Raw genomic sequence first — 15,402 nt, 5'->3', positions numbered from 1 at the left:
AGACAGGGCTAAAGTGGCTTAAAAAAGGAAAGTGAAACCATAGTATGATGCACTGCATGATAAGTTTGCAGCTTTGTTCCCGAACTTCCAAGAAAACAAACAAATCGATCTGAAACATATTTTTGTTTAAAGGCACTTTAACTGTGTGTATATCATTTTATTTGTTTGTTTATGCAGCGCGTCGGCAAGAAACAAAGAGAACAGTTTAGCGCCGGGGCAGAATGGGCAACGGGAACAAACATCACCATACATGAGAAAGAAGATTCTCATGCAGATCAATCAAACCAATCACATTGAATTACACAGAGTAAATGACATTTAGCTTCAAAAGAACAGTCTTTTAGAATGTGAAACAAACAAATACACCCGAACAGTAATAAACATACCGAAGTAAGACCTCTTGTTTGTTTATTCAATCATTTTACGCTAACTTATATGCATACAACGGGAAGTCCGTCATCCCTTTGCCCGTTCCACCCTCAGACGGCAAGATCAGGCACATTTTCCAGCCTTTTAGCATAGAATCTAGTCCTTCTTTTAAGGAACATGGAATAAATTCATTCTCTTCATTTTGCATATTGACACCTTTACTGCCTCATATCAGCATAAGTCCGGGCAAACTCTTTCCATAGATGTTTAATCGTGGCTGGACTTCATATTCATGTAAATCATGCAAATCGTACACTTACGCACATGTATGAGCATGGGAACAGAATTCCATCTGAGTCTTTCTTGCTTATCGGTAAGAGAAAGATTTCAAACATATGCACATACAGTTTGCATTCGAGCACCCCTTTCCGATGCTGTAAAACTCATCTGATGTCTGCTCAATTGCCGTTTGCATGTATCATATTCAAAGATTCTTTATAAAGGCCTTACAATCCTTCTACTCACCTTAACACATCCCCGTTACCATCTAAATCTCCTCTTCGCCCCTTGTTGCGATCCTCTCCCTCAATTCGATTTCTTCTTCTTCTTTCTTCTCATCAATAATCGATAAAAGATGGTCTCCGTTCGTTTTGCCTCTGTCATCTTTTTGGCAGCTTTCATGGCCTCTTCTACCGTTCAAGGTGCATCAATGGCCAAACCTTACAGTCCTGATTTGTATGCCCGTGACGCTCTCATGGCTGAATCAGACGCAACCCCTTCGATCGGCTTGGTAAAACGTGTTCAAGCCGCAAAACCATATGCACCCGACCTATTCTCCAGACAATCTTTAGAAGACAATGACGAAGATGTCGTCGAAGAAAAGCGATCAACAGTCGTCAAACGTTCAGTTTCTCCTGCAGCCAAAGCAACATGGAGCCTTTTCAAACGGGCTACTGAAGAGTCCGAAGAAGACTTACACGAACGTGGCTTGGTTGACGATGCTCAAATCGAAGCCCGTGGAGGTTGCGATAGCGATTGGCAATGTGGCTCTGACCATTACTGTAGCTCGAAGCGTAACAAGTGCTACAGAAAGATTCATGATTACAATCGATGCAGCCGTGACGGAGCTTGTGGTTCAGGATACTGCTGTGAATCTGAGAGCATTTGCAAGCCCAAAAGAGACAATGGTGACAGATGTCATGGTAACGATAGCGCATGCGACAGTGATTACTGCTCAGTCGTTTCCGACAGATGTCATCATCAATCAGGCAAAGGTGACGGTTGCCGTGTAGACCAAGGATGCAAAGGCGATCTTTCGTGCGTCAACGGTACATGCAAAAATTCCGGTTCCAGCCAACCAAGCAAACCCCACCACCCAAGTCATCCTGCTCCTTCTGGATCAGCACGTCAACGTCGTGCTTTGTCACCTTTGTAAGCACACAATGCTTACATTCGTTCGTTCGTTCAACTTACGGCTACACACCATCATTGCACATTATACAACCCATCCCAGTATACCTTTCGACTTCATTCAAAACAATCTTTCATCCTTTTTCGGGCTTCACTTTTATCTTCCCCCTCCCCTACAATCATTTGTGTGTACAATATCTATCCGAAAGTGTTTCTCCGTTTTATACGATGTTGAGACCATTCTGCTTTCACCTTTTGCAATACGAACATTCGTTTCATCCCTAACTTCTATGCTGTGATACCGAGCGATAAGAAAGTCGATCGTATTCATGTAAACCATCATCATAAGTTTCTAATCCCATCCACATCCATTAGAGACATTCTGGCTGGATTCTTCCCAACCACATCCGTTAGAGACATCGTGAGTTGGTTCTTCCCACCCACATCCGTTGGAGACATCATGAGTTGGTTCTTCCCACCCACATCCGTTAGAGACATTCTGGCTAGTATCTTCCCATCCACAACCGTTAGAGACATACTGATCGGAGCTATGAACGTTGGTGATACGACTGTCGGTATTATGTCCGTTGGTGCTGTGTCTATTGATGCTATGACCATTGGTGATTAGACCATTGGTAGACTCTTTCATAGATTCAATAATCGAGTCTGCTGCTTTTTGTATTTGCGACAAAACAACTGGATCTGTATCTCTCACAGTACTCGATTCTGGCTGACCATGTTCCGAAACAGACAAATCTGTCTTGTCAGCTACTAAGTTATACTTTGCCTCCTCTACAAAACGATTCATCATTCGCTGTGCTTCTTCAATAGAGATGTAGCGTGATTCATTTTTGAGAATCACACGCAATGGTGGATCTTGAGCAGCATCCATCTTTAGGAGGATGATGAAGATGGCTGTCAATGGTTCGCGTTATGCAAGAATGTGAAGTCGTTCTGGAGAAGATCCAATGATCTACAGCGGTCACGTGTTACACTTTTTCCATTATTCAATCTCCGAATGCGCTGCGCCTGTAAGCAGCGCACGCTTTGGCTGAATGCCTTTCATCAATTTACACGCTAAAGAAGAAAAAGGTTGACGGGCTTGTAGCAGAGAATATTCGAAACTTGTGCCTTGAAAGGTTACCGGACTTGCGAGGATTAATTGTGGCCAAAGTGCTCCGCGCTGCACGCTTAAATGACGCAAAAGCCGCTGATTGTGCAGCACAAAAATTGGCCAAAACCATTGCTCGGGCACATGCGCAGGCAAAAAGGGTCTCCTAGTTCGTAGTCCGCCTTTGTCCTTTTTCCCTTTTGATAAGGGGCCAAATTTCCTCACTCTTACGCCGTGCAGTTGAAGGATTGTTTTTATTTTATTTTTCAATGACCCTAGCGTGAAATTGTACGCAATACAAACACATGGTCAAAGAAAAACAGAAGAGAATCACTGTTGGAATGAACTGATTTATTCGAATTTTGCCTCCTTTCATTTACACACACAAAGCCGTAGGCGATTAAGACATGTGCTTTTATGCACTAATCAATGCACTCTTTTGCTAATCGTCATTCATACTGCTGTACCTACATGGCTGCATCTGTCATTCATAGAAGCCCCCTTCTTGATCCAATCCGATCTTGTTTCCAATTCAATGTTTTGATCACCATCATCCTATTTTTGAGCAAGTAATTGGTGCAAGGCAAGAGGGAGATTTACGATTCAATTCAATCGTATCGCCTCTCAAGCATTTCAAATCCTCAAACCCTCCTTCCGACATCCTCTCCTTCCTTTTTGTGTATAGTTTCGAATCAACAATTGTATCCCTAGTTTCATAAGCAACCTCTCAACAATCAACTCCTTCACAAATCGTCAATTAAAATGGCAAGCTCATCTTATGCTCCCGTAGAAGGAGACCATTCACAAGATACAAATGATAACCTTTCGCCTCATACTACCCCAAAATTAGGCGAAATGGATTTAGGTCGAATGAGCTTCTTTGAGAATGGACAACAAAAAGGACAAAGTAGATCATCAACACCACTTTTAAGAGCAAGTAGTCCTGGTGTCACCCAATCATATGATGATGAAGGAAGAAGAACACCAGGATCGCCTGGATTGAATCAAGCTTTCTCTTCCGCACAATCGTATGCTCCTTTGAGCTATGATTCTAACAGACCTCCAACTCCCGGTACTCCTGGAACGCCTGGTAATGATATGCTTCGATCTCCATCTTCTCAGCCGTGGCTTTTAGGCGCTCATAGCGACAGAGGCTCTAAAAGGTTGTCCATCGCCAGTTCACACATGTTAGCCAACTCTGATTATGGAAGTCAACATCAATTGATGCGTTATACAGATTCTGGCGCAATACCAATGCATGATTACGAAAAGTCTTCAGGTTCAAGGGTTAGTACACCTGGTCCAGGCACACAATACATGCCCGTCAATGCTGGAACAGGAGGACCAAATAACGAAAAGTATGGCAGATTTGGTCGTGCGCCAATGTCACCCAAGAAGAAATGGGGAATATTTGCTGCAGTTGTTGTTGGTCTAATATTGCTAGCGATCGTGATTGCTGTTCCTTTGGTTGCAGTTCATGATCGTCAGCATTCTGATGGTGCTACAGTGCCGGGTACAGGACCACACGGTGAAGTGTTAACCTCGGGTGGGAATGGCACCGAGATCCGAATGGAGAATGGCACAACGTTCACATACATAAACAACTTTGGCGGTGAATGGCGAAGTGATCTCAACGATGATGGTGCAAGGGCTCAGAATTATACTCCTCCCCTCAATCAAAGTTGGGATTACACAAAGAATGGAATACTTGGTGTGAACTTGGGAGGATGGCTCGTAATAGAACCTTTCATTGCGCCGTCTCTCTTCGAACCGTATGAGAACGATAGCTCGAAATATGTCGTTGATGAATACACCCTGATGAACGAATGGAATACCGAAGGCGGCCAAGCATTAAAAGAAAAGAATTTACGTCAACATTACGACACTTTCATCACCGAATATGATTTCATGTTGATCGCTGCTGCAGGCTTGAATTGGATTCGTCTACCGATTGCATATTGGGCGATTAATACGATGCCAGGGGAGCCCTTTGTACAAGGAATGTCTTGGGAATACTTTTTAAAGGCGATCAAATGGGCAAGAAAGTATGGTTTGCGTATCGAGCTCGATTTGCACGCAATTCCCGGCTCACAAAATGGTTACAACCATGGTGGTCGACTGGGCGTTTTTAACTTTCTCAATTCGCCCGTCGGGATGGTTTCCGCTGAAAGAGCATTAGACATTATCAGGGTTATTGCAGAATTCGTTGCTCAGCCTGAAATTGCCAAAGTGGTACCGGTCTTTGGTGTTTTAAATGAGCCAAACGTTCCCGTTGGTATCGGTCAAGACAACATCAGAAGATTCTATATTGAGGCGTATTCGCTCATCCGCAATATAACTGGCCTTGGTCAAGGTCATGGTCCGATGATGGCATATCATGATGGCTTCTTGGGTCTACCAGCTTGGTCCGGATTCATGCAAGGCGGAGATCGAATTGCTTGGGATTTGCATCCTTATGTCTGTTTCACAGCGCCTTTCGGTGACAGACAAAATTTCATCAATACAGCTTGCAATGGTTGGGCAGCAAATACACAGCTAGGATTTACTCAATATGGTGTTACTCTTGCCGGAGAATGGTCTTTAGCAACAAATGATTGCGGTTTGTTCCTGAATGGTCCTTTCCAAGGTGTTCGCTATGACGGCTCATTCTCTAGTGGAGCATTCACAAAGACCGGTAGTTGTGTACCTTTTGATGATTGGACATCCTACAATGATACTACAAAGCAAACAATGTATCAAGGCGCCATTGCAGCAATGTCTAGCTTTGAAAACTTTTTCTTCTGGACATGGAAGATTGGAGATAGTTTGCGTACGGGCCAGCCAGTCAATCCAAATTGGTCCTACTTGCTTGGATTACAACAAGGATGGATGCCAAAAGACCCATATAGAGAATCGCAAAATGCTTGTCAAACTTTGCAAAAACAAGGATTGTCAGGAATCACCAAAGCCTCAGTCACATGGTCTTCCACATTTGCTGATTACCAGACGGGTGCCGCTTCAACATATTCTCCCAATACGGTCTCATACAGCTGGCCGCCTCCATCAATTACCGTTAGCGGTCAAAGTGGAAACGTGATTGCGGCGACCGCTTTACCAACTTATACGCCCACCGGGACAGTACTCATTCCTCCAACACCCACTTATTCTCTCACATTGACAAACGAAGTACAACCAACAATCGACCCATGGACGCAAGGCGGTAGACAAACGCCTGCATTTACGCCTATTGCAGGATGCACATACTTTGATAGCATTTGGAACAATTATACTTCTGCTTTGCCTGGTTGGCCCTGCGGCGGAAGTGGTGGAGCATCAAGACGAAATCTGCAACCAATGTACGAAATGGACATCTGGGAGATGGACAAAAAGAGCGTTCCATTCAAACATGAAAACGTTTACCGACGTGATCTAGCTGCTGCTCCTGCCGCCACACCTGCTCCAAGAGCATAAAATTCATACGGACATTTTTTACTCGACTTTACCTTACTTTTTCTGATACATGTAAACACCTTTACAGAACTGCATCTTGTCGTAGGATCGTTCTTTGCACTTGGAAGAGAATTGTACCTTTTTATTCATTTCTACTTTGAAGCGTGTATATGTGGACAAATGAAGTTTAAGATAAAAGATAATACACAAAAAGCAAACGGGTCAAGGGATAAGTTATTAGTTCACGATTGATGATGATAAGCTTTTTCCTCATCACCATGTGGATCCGAAACACGATGACCGCCGCGTTGTTTGCGATCTGCTGCCAATGTTTGAGCAAATTTCGACCTTTCACGAATGACTGGACCTTTCCAGTAGAAGATATAAATTGGAATTGTGACAAAGATTGCCAAACATCCTAAAATTGTACTTGCCCATTCGAAATGAAGAGTACCAATATTTTCGTATAAAGGTGTTGCGTAAAGGGCCGCAATACCTGCAAGGAAATCACGAGCCAAAGCATTTCCACCCGTTGCGGAAGCCGAATAAACACCATAAGAAGCAACCATATAATCAATCGTTGCCATATAAATAGCATAATTTGCAATCGCGATTAAACATGAAAAGATCATTGGTGCGATCCAATGAACGTGTGGGGGACCTAAACTTGTCCATGCGAAACCGAAAAGACCAATCGTTTCCAATGGAGCTGTCCATAAAAGCCACCAAAGTCTTGCTTCGGGTAAAAGAGCATCAGGATCCCTTCTACGAATCTGTCTTTGACTGTGAATGCTGGGGAAAAAGCTAAAGAACGAGATAATATAACCCAAATTGATCGGAATGAATGCTAAACCGATTTGAATTGTTGAAAAGCCCCATTGCTTGAACACCAAAGTGAAAGATTCGGTAAATGTGAAGATGAGAGCGTCTGAGAAACCACTCAAAAGCGAAAGAGATAGAACGATTGGCTCACGAACAAACATTTCAAATGGTCTTATCCAAGTTACACCAATCTCTTTCATGCTGAATCGATCCGTGCGTAATTCGTTTGGTCCATAGATATTTTCTCCTTCGGTATTTCCTTCTTTTTTGGCCAACTTTCTGCGTCTTTTTGCTTCCCTGTCTAGAATGATTGTCGAACGTGTTTCAGGTACGAGGAAAAAGTGTAGAATTTGCGTTGCTCCTCCAAAGATTAATTGAGTCCAAAAGATCCAGTATAACGGATTTTTGGCTGCACCTGCGATAAATCCACCAATCAAGGGACCGATCGATGTACCACCAACGGAAGAAAGAACGATGTATGCAACAGCATATTGTTGATCATCCGCATCAAACATATCGGCAACCATACCCAAGGTAACACTACCACCTGCAGTCCATAAACCTCCAAAGAAACGAGCGGCGATTAAAGATTTAAAGTTGGGCGAAAGTGCAGCCCAAATTTGCGTGCAATTGACCAAGAATAAAGACACTTGTAAAATTGGCCATCTTCCCAATTCTTCTGACCAAGGAGCCCATAATTCTGAACCGAAAGCATAAGCGACCAAGAAGATCATTTGACCAACTCGAGCGCCTTGTTCACTTACACCTGTATATCTTGGATCTTCAGTGATCAAAGGAACTGCGCTTGGATAAACGGAAGTGTTGAAATTCATACTCATTTGAACGACGAAGATAATGGTTAAAATCATCCATTTCTTCCATGTTGGATAAGCGTATCCAAGTATTTGCGGTGCCATTTCATCTGTTAATACCACTTTTCCATCCGATCGAGGCTTTTTCGGCTCTTTACCTGATTCGGTCTTTTCTAAGGCTGTCTCATTTTGATCGTTTGATTGTGTTTCTTTTGCTTCATTGGAGGATTTATTCTTTCCTTCTCCAATCGTTGTATCTGGAGTGCTTAACCCGCTCTGTCTTTCTTGTTCTTTTTGGGGTGAAGAGCTTTCACCTTGTTGATTACTGGCATCCACCATCATTTTCGCTTGTGATAGTGCTTGTGTCGATGATGTTCAAAACATGAAGGAAAGAGGGAAAGAATTGATTCATTTTGCAGAATTGCAGTTTTATACAATGGCATTCAAATCATGGTAATTCATTATCCGCACAATGCAAAATCAAGTCGCCGACTCCACCTGATGCGTCCATTGCGTCAAAAGTGATCACGCTTAAGCGAAAACGAAAATCATTAACGTGTGAATACCAATCAGAAGTAGATTTGACCCTGAAGAACCTACGTAATCTTGCATCCGCAAACCCGTTGGTCCTGCGCCGGCGCTTGTAATTATGTAGATGCACCGCTGCGCCAATCGATAAAAGGAAAATCCATCCAGCAAAAATACACAGCTTTTGTGCATCATTCCATTTCGATCGATTACTCATCATTTAGCGCAAAAAAGTGATTCAAGGCAAATAGAGAGAATAAGATAAAGGCAGTGAGTGTATTTTGTGTTCAAGTACAATGTGATCAAAATGTCGTTAGAATCAGACGATAACCAAATCAAATAAAACAAGGAGTGATGGTTACATCTCCAGTCGTTCCTGAACAATAAAAAGATGAAGTACTGCAAGTCTTTTGTGCCTACTTCATCCTTGATCGAATGTCACTTTCCCCGATTTGCCCATTACCCCACATCTCTCAAAGTTCAATCTTCTTGCGTAATGATTGAAGTCCCTGCCAAGAAAGCAAAGACGGCTCTTGTGCAACAGCAGAGGCTTGTCCTGCCATAAATTCGGTATACTTTCGTCCTATCCAGAGTGTGAATGGATCTTGACCTTCTTGGAAAATATACCAAGCAATAATCCAAGATGCAAGTGCAACCACTCCCATCACCAAACAGATGAAAACCATGATGATCACAAAGAATTTAACCATTTCCTTTTGTTCGCGTTTCTCTTCTTCTTCACGTTCCGTTTGCGTCATCCCTGCTCTACGTGGGTCCAATTCTCCTCCTGTTTTAGGTGCTTGCAATAATCCCAATGCCATTGCTTTTGCTTTTGCCGTACTATGACGTTGATTAGTATACTTTGTCAAAGCTGCTTGACGAACATCCCCTTCTCGTACTTCGGAACCAGGAGAGATGAAAGAAGGATAATACGTCTCACACCATACTTCAATCTTGCCCAATTCAACAGACCATTTGAGAAAGTTGGGATCAGAAGGATCAAGTTTGGCACGCATCTCGCGTGCAAACGTTAGGAATTGATAAGAAACATCTCTTGGATTGACCGCTCTGATGATCAATTGAACAGCTTGAGATTTGCGAATCTTGACATTGCGCTTGAGCACATTTGGATTGTTAAGCATCAAATTGAGCGTAGCAATTGCCATCACTTGTGGAATCGCACAAAAGTTGAAAACGCTTTGATCTCTTAACAGGCTCAAGTAGTCCAACGCTCTCGTTGCATGACGGATTGCATCTAGTAACATCGAATTCAGCACAAACATCGCCCTCTTTCCTTCAGGTCCCTGTGCTGCTTTGAATTTTCCACTTCCTGGTGAAGTTTCAATGATGCCTTTCTGTGCAACCTCAGCCTGTGAATTGAAATCGGCTCCTGGTTGAGCCCAGCACTCTCGTGGCCAAAAGAATCGTCCTTCAGCACAATCTTCTGCGTAATCACGAATGATGTTTGTCTTTTGTAAGAATAAGCCCATGTGATTCGACAAGGTTAATTGATCGCCCAACCATGGTCTCTCAATGCCCGATTCTGCGAACAAGCGTGAAAGACCTTCTCCAACAATACCGGCAACGAAATGGCAATAGAGATCGTAGTCTTGCCATCTGTCCACTTTGAGTGGCTCCTTTGCTGATGCCTCAATGTACGAAGCCATTCCTGCGCCCATCTTTGCGGTAATGTCTGAGATGACGGTTTTGTATCTAGATTGGAAGAAAGATGTTAGCTGAGATATTCGGATATTCACAATGCGCATTCACTCACCCTGCTCCTAATTTGTTGAATTCTTCAATCACTGTATCGAATTCGATCAATAATTGGCGATCTTTTTCATTTGGTCCGCTTTCTGTGAAAGTCCATCCTGGCTGTTCTAGACGTTTGTAGAAATCGCGCAAGAGAGAAATCTTTCTTTGTGGATCGATTGTCATATCATCTTCGATTGTATCCAATCCACGTAGAGGCAGATAGAATAAACAGATTACCCTACTCAATTCACCATTCAATTCTTTAATCACCGCACTGAAACTACGTGAAGTAAGATCGAGTAACTTCCAACATCTTTGCATGGATTCCCTTTCCCAACCAGAATCGGGATTCGTTTTGATATCATTCAGAGGATCACGCCATACTTTGTACGTGACCAAAGCACGCAGCTCTTGCGGATGCAGCAATGCCAAAGAGATGATATCGACGATGCCCATCTTGTCTCCTCTTTTATGATGGATGAGAAGAAGAGTGAGTATATTCCGTGCTCAGTTTGAGCAAATGATCAGTAGCATGAAAATTAAGACTTCTTTGTGCCTGCGCTGCGCCGAATCTTCCCTCTTTTTGCGCACACCCCAGCCAGTACACAAAGTGTGTGGGCGGGGAAAAGTTGTGTTATTAAGATTGCAATCAAGCAATCGCTCTACCTATTGCTTCTTCAAGTACAGCGCGCCCTTTCTGGATTACTGTCGCGCGTGATTATGTAAGTTTCATTTCGATTTTTGCTTTTTTTTGCTTTAGCGCCTCCTTGCATAAAGCACATGTTGTTCCTGTCATAAATGAGAAGAAGGCATCTTAGCAGAGGAAGTCTTATCCCTTTATCTTTGACAGAATGAGCTAGACAAAAAGGTAGTTTTGCTTTGATGCGAAATGTCAGCCACGATGAGAGTTGATGGCAGTAGGACTGGAAAGTGCGGAGAGCGGATACATGCAATGAAATCGTCAATTTGCCTTGAAACGGGGACTGGAAGTTGCATTCCGATTTGCCATTCTTTCGCTCTGCCATTGTTCCATCAAATGAAGGCAGTCAAAGCTGATTTAACACGTATCCAAAATTAGACAACAGAGCATCACGGCTCCGCTTATGAAAAGAAAACGCCTTTTTGCATCCGTGCTTATTTTGGCTATTGGCCCCCCCTAATTTCATACGAAGAGCTCTTGCCTTTCTTTTCCTTTCACCACAGCAACCCCGACTATTGTATGACGAAAGTTCTCCTATCTGACCTTCAATCAACCTCCTCTTCGCTCCTCATCCATCACTAAAAAGTCACCCTTTTCAAGCAATCACAGTCTTTTTTCAATCTCCCTCGTTTCGTCGCTCTCAAGCATATATTCACATTCGCATACGCGCATTCACTTTCACTTTTACCCTCTTTGAAGTCAATCAGCCTTTCTTTGCCATACATTTCAAGAAACTCTCAATATTGCATCTTATCGCAAGAAATGATCGCTAGAAACTTCTTCGTTTGTCTCGCAGCAACTCTGCTTGCCTTTTCATCAGTGCAATGCGGTGATTTGACGGCTGTCAAAGCGGAAGATGGTGTCTCCCAATTGATGCGAAGGGTTCCTTTGAATGACTTTTCCGATCCATCAACAAGTCTTTCTCTTCTAGAACGCGAAGATGATGACACTTCTAACGTTCTGGTCGAACGTAGCCGAAAGAATCACCATCGCAAGGGAAGACGTAGATGTAAGAGTAAAGCTCGGAAGTGGAATGGTGAAGGTAAAGGTAACGGTCAGCACCGCCAACAACAGAAAAGCCAAAAGAACAAGCAAGGTGGAAAGAAGAAGAATAATTCCCCTGCAAAGACCAATAACGATCAAACGGACAGACATCCTAGCACATCTTCATCCGGTAAACCATCTTTGACCCCAAACGGTATCAAAGCGGGCATCGCTGGTGGACAAAGTCTTGATTTCATCAAAGGTGCAATTGGCTGGTATACCGAATGGACTCCAAATCCATATGGTCAAACGCCAAAAAATGTCGCTTTCGCAACAATGATGTGGGGTCTCGGATGGACAGACCACGATAATGACTGGCAACGCTTTCAAGATTTCAAGAAGATCAAACCAGGCACCTACAAATACGTCATTGGCATGAACGAAGCAGATTTTAAAGGTGGTGGCAGTAGCGGTGTGATTCCAACTGACAAAGCTGCTGAAGCATGGGACCAGTACATTGCACCCCATGGAAGGGCTGGATCTCTGCTCATTTCACCTTCGTGTGCTAAACAAGCCGATGAAACTTGGATGGGTCCCTTCTTGAAAAAAGTTAAAACAAAACCAGATGTTGTAAATGTACACATCTTCAAGAACAAAGCAAGTCAGATCAAAGGAGTTTTGGATCATTACGCTCAATATGGGTATCCTTTATGGGTCACAGAACTTGCTTGCATCAATTACTCAAACGGTGCTCATGATCCTTGCAATCAAAATGATGCAGAAGAGTTTGTACGAGAAGCTGTCAAAATTCTTGAAGCAGATGATCGTGTCAAAGCATATGCTTGGTCAGATGCCAACAATGGACCTGCTTGCAAATTGACTCAAGCCGGCGGAAAACAGCTTTCTAAGACCGGTCAAACGCTCAAGAATATGTTCTCCAGCTTCGCCAAGAGAGACTTGATCGAAGATTGATTCTTTCTCCGTATATACAACAATTCGTAAAGTCACCCTCCCTAACTTCATATTCGTACGTGCACACAGCCGCATGATACTTTGCTTGATGCATTCTTTCGATTTCTTTTGATTCTCACAGGTGAGACCATCCTTTGGTTCTTCCGTCATTTTTTGTTCTTTCGTCCTGACTGTTGATCAGTCAAATGTATCCCCTCCAATGTCATCTCATCCCACCATTCTCTAGACTCCCTTTGATCTATGAGTCGTGGCTTACTTGCCCATGACCCTTCTGTACACATTTCACACTCATCTTTCGTGATCGTATAACACACTATAAATACAATGGTTCGCTGCTGGGCAGCAGATTGGTATGTACAATCGCCTCTTCTCTCTTCTGCATGTACAGATCTCTTCTGATTTCACGTAGATCGCAGCTTCTGAGATGGTCTTCGTCTCCCACTTCAGATTTCCCATCAAAGATGGAATGCAGGTTGTGCCAAAGCCATATGGGCTGATGGATTGTCCATCTGAGCTTGTATAGTCGACAAATCTCCTGTTATACGATGGTGAGCGCTATCATTGGTGTCCCCATACGATGCAGACGGTAATCCCAATGCGTATGCTAAGGCATGCGCACCTTCGCCCAAGTCAGCCAAATCAAACGATGTATGAGCCCATTGTGCGTTAAATGGATCATCTTGACTTGTTTGGTTGTCCAATTGTTGAGGGGGTGTTTGAGCGATTGATGCAATGTTGGGATGCGTCATGCCATCAAATGGATGCGCGAATGGCGCTTGATTCGCTTTGACTTCACTTGGCAAGGTCGTTGGACCATTTTTGGGAAGCGGTTCATTGTTGTTGAACTGAAATGGCTGAGAGGGAGCAGATTGCGGCATGTATGCTGGACCAAAACTGGTAGGCAAAGTTGGACCTGGTCGATGATTGGTTGGTATCGGAGGTTGTGGCTGATGCTGTGTATAATACTGCTGTGTATGTTGGAGAGGTGGATGAATGCGTGAATCTTGCGAAAAGTTGCTGAGAAGACGAGATCTAGCTCTGTGAGCCTCTTCAACCCGCTGCCGATGGAAATGATGGTCTACCAGATCTTCCTCTTCATCTTGCAAGCCTAATCGAAGTCCCATACTAGGTGCGATACTCTTTGCTAGATCTGAATGTCTCCAAAGTTCTTTTGCGTATGCTTTGTCGAATTGTGGAAAGATTTCACCAACTGGCATGCGTGAGGATGATCCTTCTCCTGCATTTCCTACATCACCACGTTGAGCGAGATTGAGCATGATCGCCTCGCCGTCATCCAGTCTCAACGTTCTGAGCGCATCTTGTTGCATAGCTGGAAATGTGTTTACCAGATAGCCAAGGATGCTTTCCAATATCTCAATTTGACCTTCTAGCCTTTGCCTTACTCCTTGCAAAGGTCCACGCTTTCTTTCAGGTCGATCGTATGTGCATTGTCTGTCCAGGTCTCTGCAAACACGACAAATCGGTTGTGCACCATCACAACGATCCTTCTTTGCAAAACAGGCATCGCATGCTCTTGAAACACGCTTTCGCTTTCTACCCGGATCTGGAGAATATGAAGTTGATGCTTGACGTGAATGACCTTGTCTGGAATACTGAGCTTTATCCGATTGATCGTAATGCATCATTATCGTCTCATTTGATCGTTGTTGGAGTGTGACGATGTTGATGGCAGTGAATTGTGTTTGATATGCATGCATTCATTTTCTCTCATGACTTTCGCATGATTTATTTTTCACAGCTTTGACGCGTGCGTTGGAAATCAAATTCACGCTAAACGGCGATTAAACAGATTAAACGCGGAGAAAGTGAAGATGAACATGATGACATAAGCGGCACAGAAATCAAGTCAGCATCCCATCCTATTCAACTTCCATGAAAACACAATTCTACAATTTTCACACAATAGGTAGCTTGCAGTACATATGTTAGCAACCATGTGGTTCCATACATCACTAATAGCCATTACAAGTCAGGTGAATACCTCTACAGCAACTGAAAACATTGATACGCAATTCTGAAAATATTATTTCCATTGAAAGACAAAACGACAAATAAAACACAATTTGTTTATACAACCTAACAAAACTGATGTAGGTTATCGTAATAGTAATTCAACTTAGTACGAGAGGAACCGTTGATTCAGATAATTGGTCTTTGCCCCTGTCCGAACGGGCAGTGGGGCGAAGCTACCATCTGCTGGATAATGGCTGAACGCCTCTAAGCCAGAATCCGTGCTAGAAACGATGATGTTTGGTCCCGTGTGTATGACACGCGTTTAAATAGAATGTTTTGCATTCGTGAACCATAGATGGGCTTGCTTTGGGTGTGTAACGGAAATGTTGCATATCTGCGCAGGCGAATAACAAAAATACATATGCACGGGGGTGAATCCTTTGCAGACGACTTGAATGGGAACCGGGTGCTGTAAGCAGTAGAGTAGCCTTGTTGCTACGATCTGCTGAGGCTAAGCCTGTGTTCTAAAGATTTGT

General features: G+C 43.3%; 7 protein-coding genes across 7 annotated transcripts, besides 1 other annotated feature; 3 read left to right on the top strand and 4 right to left on the bottom strand.

The window, feature by feature from the left end:
* The first annotated feature begins 662 nt into the window (after positions 1-662).
* Positions 663-1,967, top strand: FA14DRAFT_81747 (uncharacterized protein). Its single transcript, XM_025502948.1, has one exon. It carries the CDS (start codon positions 1,004-1,006, stop codon positions 1,802-1,804), a length of 801 nt encoding a protein of 266 aa, XP_025352175.1. The 5' UTR covers positions 663-1,003; the 3' UTR covers positions 1,805-1,967.
* A 1-nt stretch (position 1,968) lies between these two features.
* FA14DRAFT_81789 (uncharacterized protein) lies at positions 1,969-3,166 on the bottom strand. Its single transcript, XM_025502949.1, has one exon. The coding sequence runs from the start codon at positions 2,669-2,671 to the stop codon at positions 2,132-2,134; it is 540 nt and encodes a 179-aa protein (XP_025352174.1). The 5' UTR covers positions 2,672-3,166; the 3' UTR covers positions 1,969-2,131.
* A 1,080-nt stretch (positions 3,167-4,246) lies between these two features.
* On the top strand, positions 4,247-6,223 carry FA14DRAFT_108661 (glycoside hydrolase; the record flags this gene model as incomplete). The annotated part of the gene is made up of 1 exon (XM_025495847.1): positions 4,247-6,223. A coding segment is annotated over one exon (1,977 nt), but the record flags the coding sequence as incomplete, so codon positions are not given.
* Positions 6,224-6,561: 338 nt separating this feature from the next.
* FA14DRAFT_127369 (MFS general substrate transporter) lies at positions 6,562-8,292 on the bottom strand (the record flags this gene model as incomplete). Its single annotated transcript, XM_025496793.1, has 1 exon — positions 6,562-8,292. One exon carries the CDS (start codon positions 8,290-8,292, stop codon positions 6,562-6,564), a length of 1,731 nt encoding a protein of 576 aa, XP_025352172.1.
* A 523-nt stretch (positions 8,293-8,815) lies between these two features.
* Positions 8,816-10,802, bottom strand: FA14DRAFT_81741 (putative farnesyl-diphosphate farnesyltransferase). The gene is made up of 2 exons (XM_025502947.1): positions 10,256-10,802; positions 8,816-10,194 (listed from the first exon to the last, which is right to left on the bottom strand). The coding sequence occupies exons 1-2, from the start codon at positions 10,690-10,692 to the stop codon at positions 8,955-8,957; spliced, it is 1,677 nt and encodes a 558-aa protein (XP_025352171.1). The 5' UTR covers positions 10,693-10,802; the 3' UTR covers positions 8,816-8,954.
* Positions 10,803-12,013: 1,211 nt separating this feature from the next.
* Positions 12,014-12,841, top strand: FA14DRAFT_107566 (uncharacterized protein; the record flags this gene model as incomplete). Its single annotated transcript, XM_025495813.1, has 1 exon — positions 12,014-12,841. A coding segment is annotated over one exon (828 nt), but the record flags the coding sequence as incomplete, so codon positions are not given.
* Positions 12,842-14,295: 1,454 nt separating this feature from the next.
* FA14DRAFT_107889 (uncharacterized protein) lies at positions 14,296-14,448 on the bottom strand (the record flags this gene model as incomplete). The annotated part of the gene is made up of 1 exon (XM_025495822.1): positions 14,296-14,448. A coding segment is annotated over one exon (153 nt), but the record flags the coding sequence as incomplete, so codon positions are not given.
* A 740-nt stretch (positions 14,449-15,188) lies between these two features.
* Positions 15,189-15,377: a sequence feature (Protein overlapping with rRNA (FA14DRAFT_127425, PWN31866.1) was converted to a misc_feature.).
* Between the last annotated feature and the right edge of the window lie 25 nt (positions 15,378-15,402).

The sequence above is a fragment of the Meira miltonrushii genome (genome assembly GCF_003144205.1).
Source record: "Meira miltonrushii strain MCA 3882 unplaced genomic scaffold FA14scaffold_5, whole genome shotgun sequence".
Classification (NCBI taxonomy): domain Eukaryota; kingdom Fungi; phylum Basidiomycota; class Exobasidiomycetes; order Exobasidiales; family Brachybasidiaceae; genus Meira; species Meira miltonrushii.
Note: the sequence above shows the minus strand (reverse complement) of the source record. Positions and strands in the feature narration are given on the sequence as shown.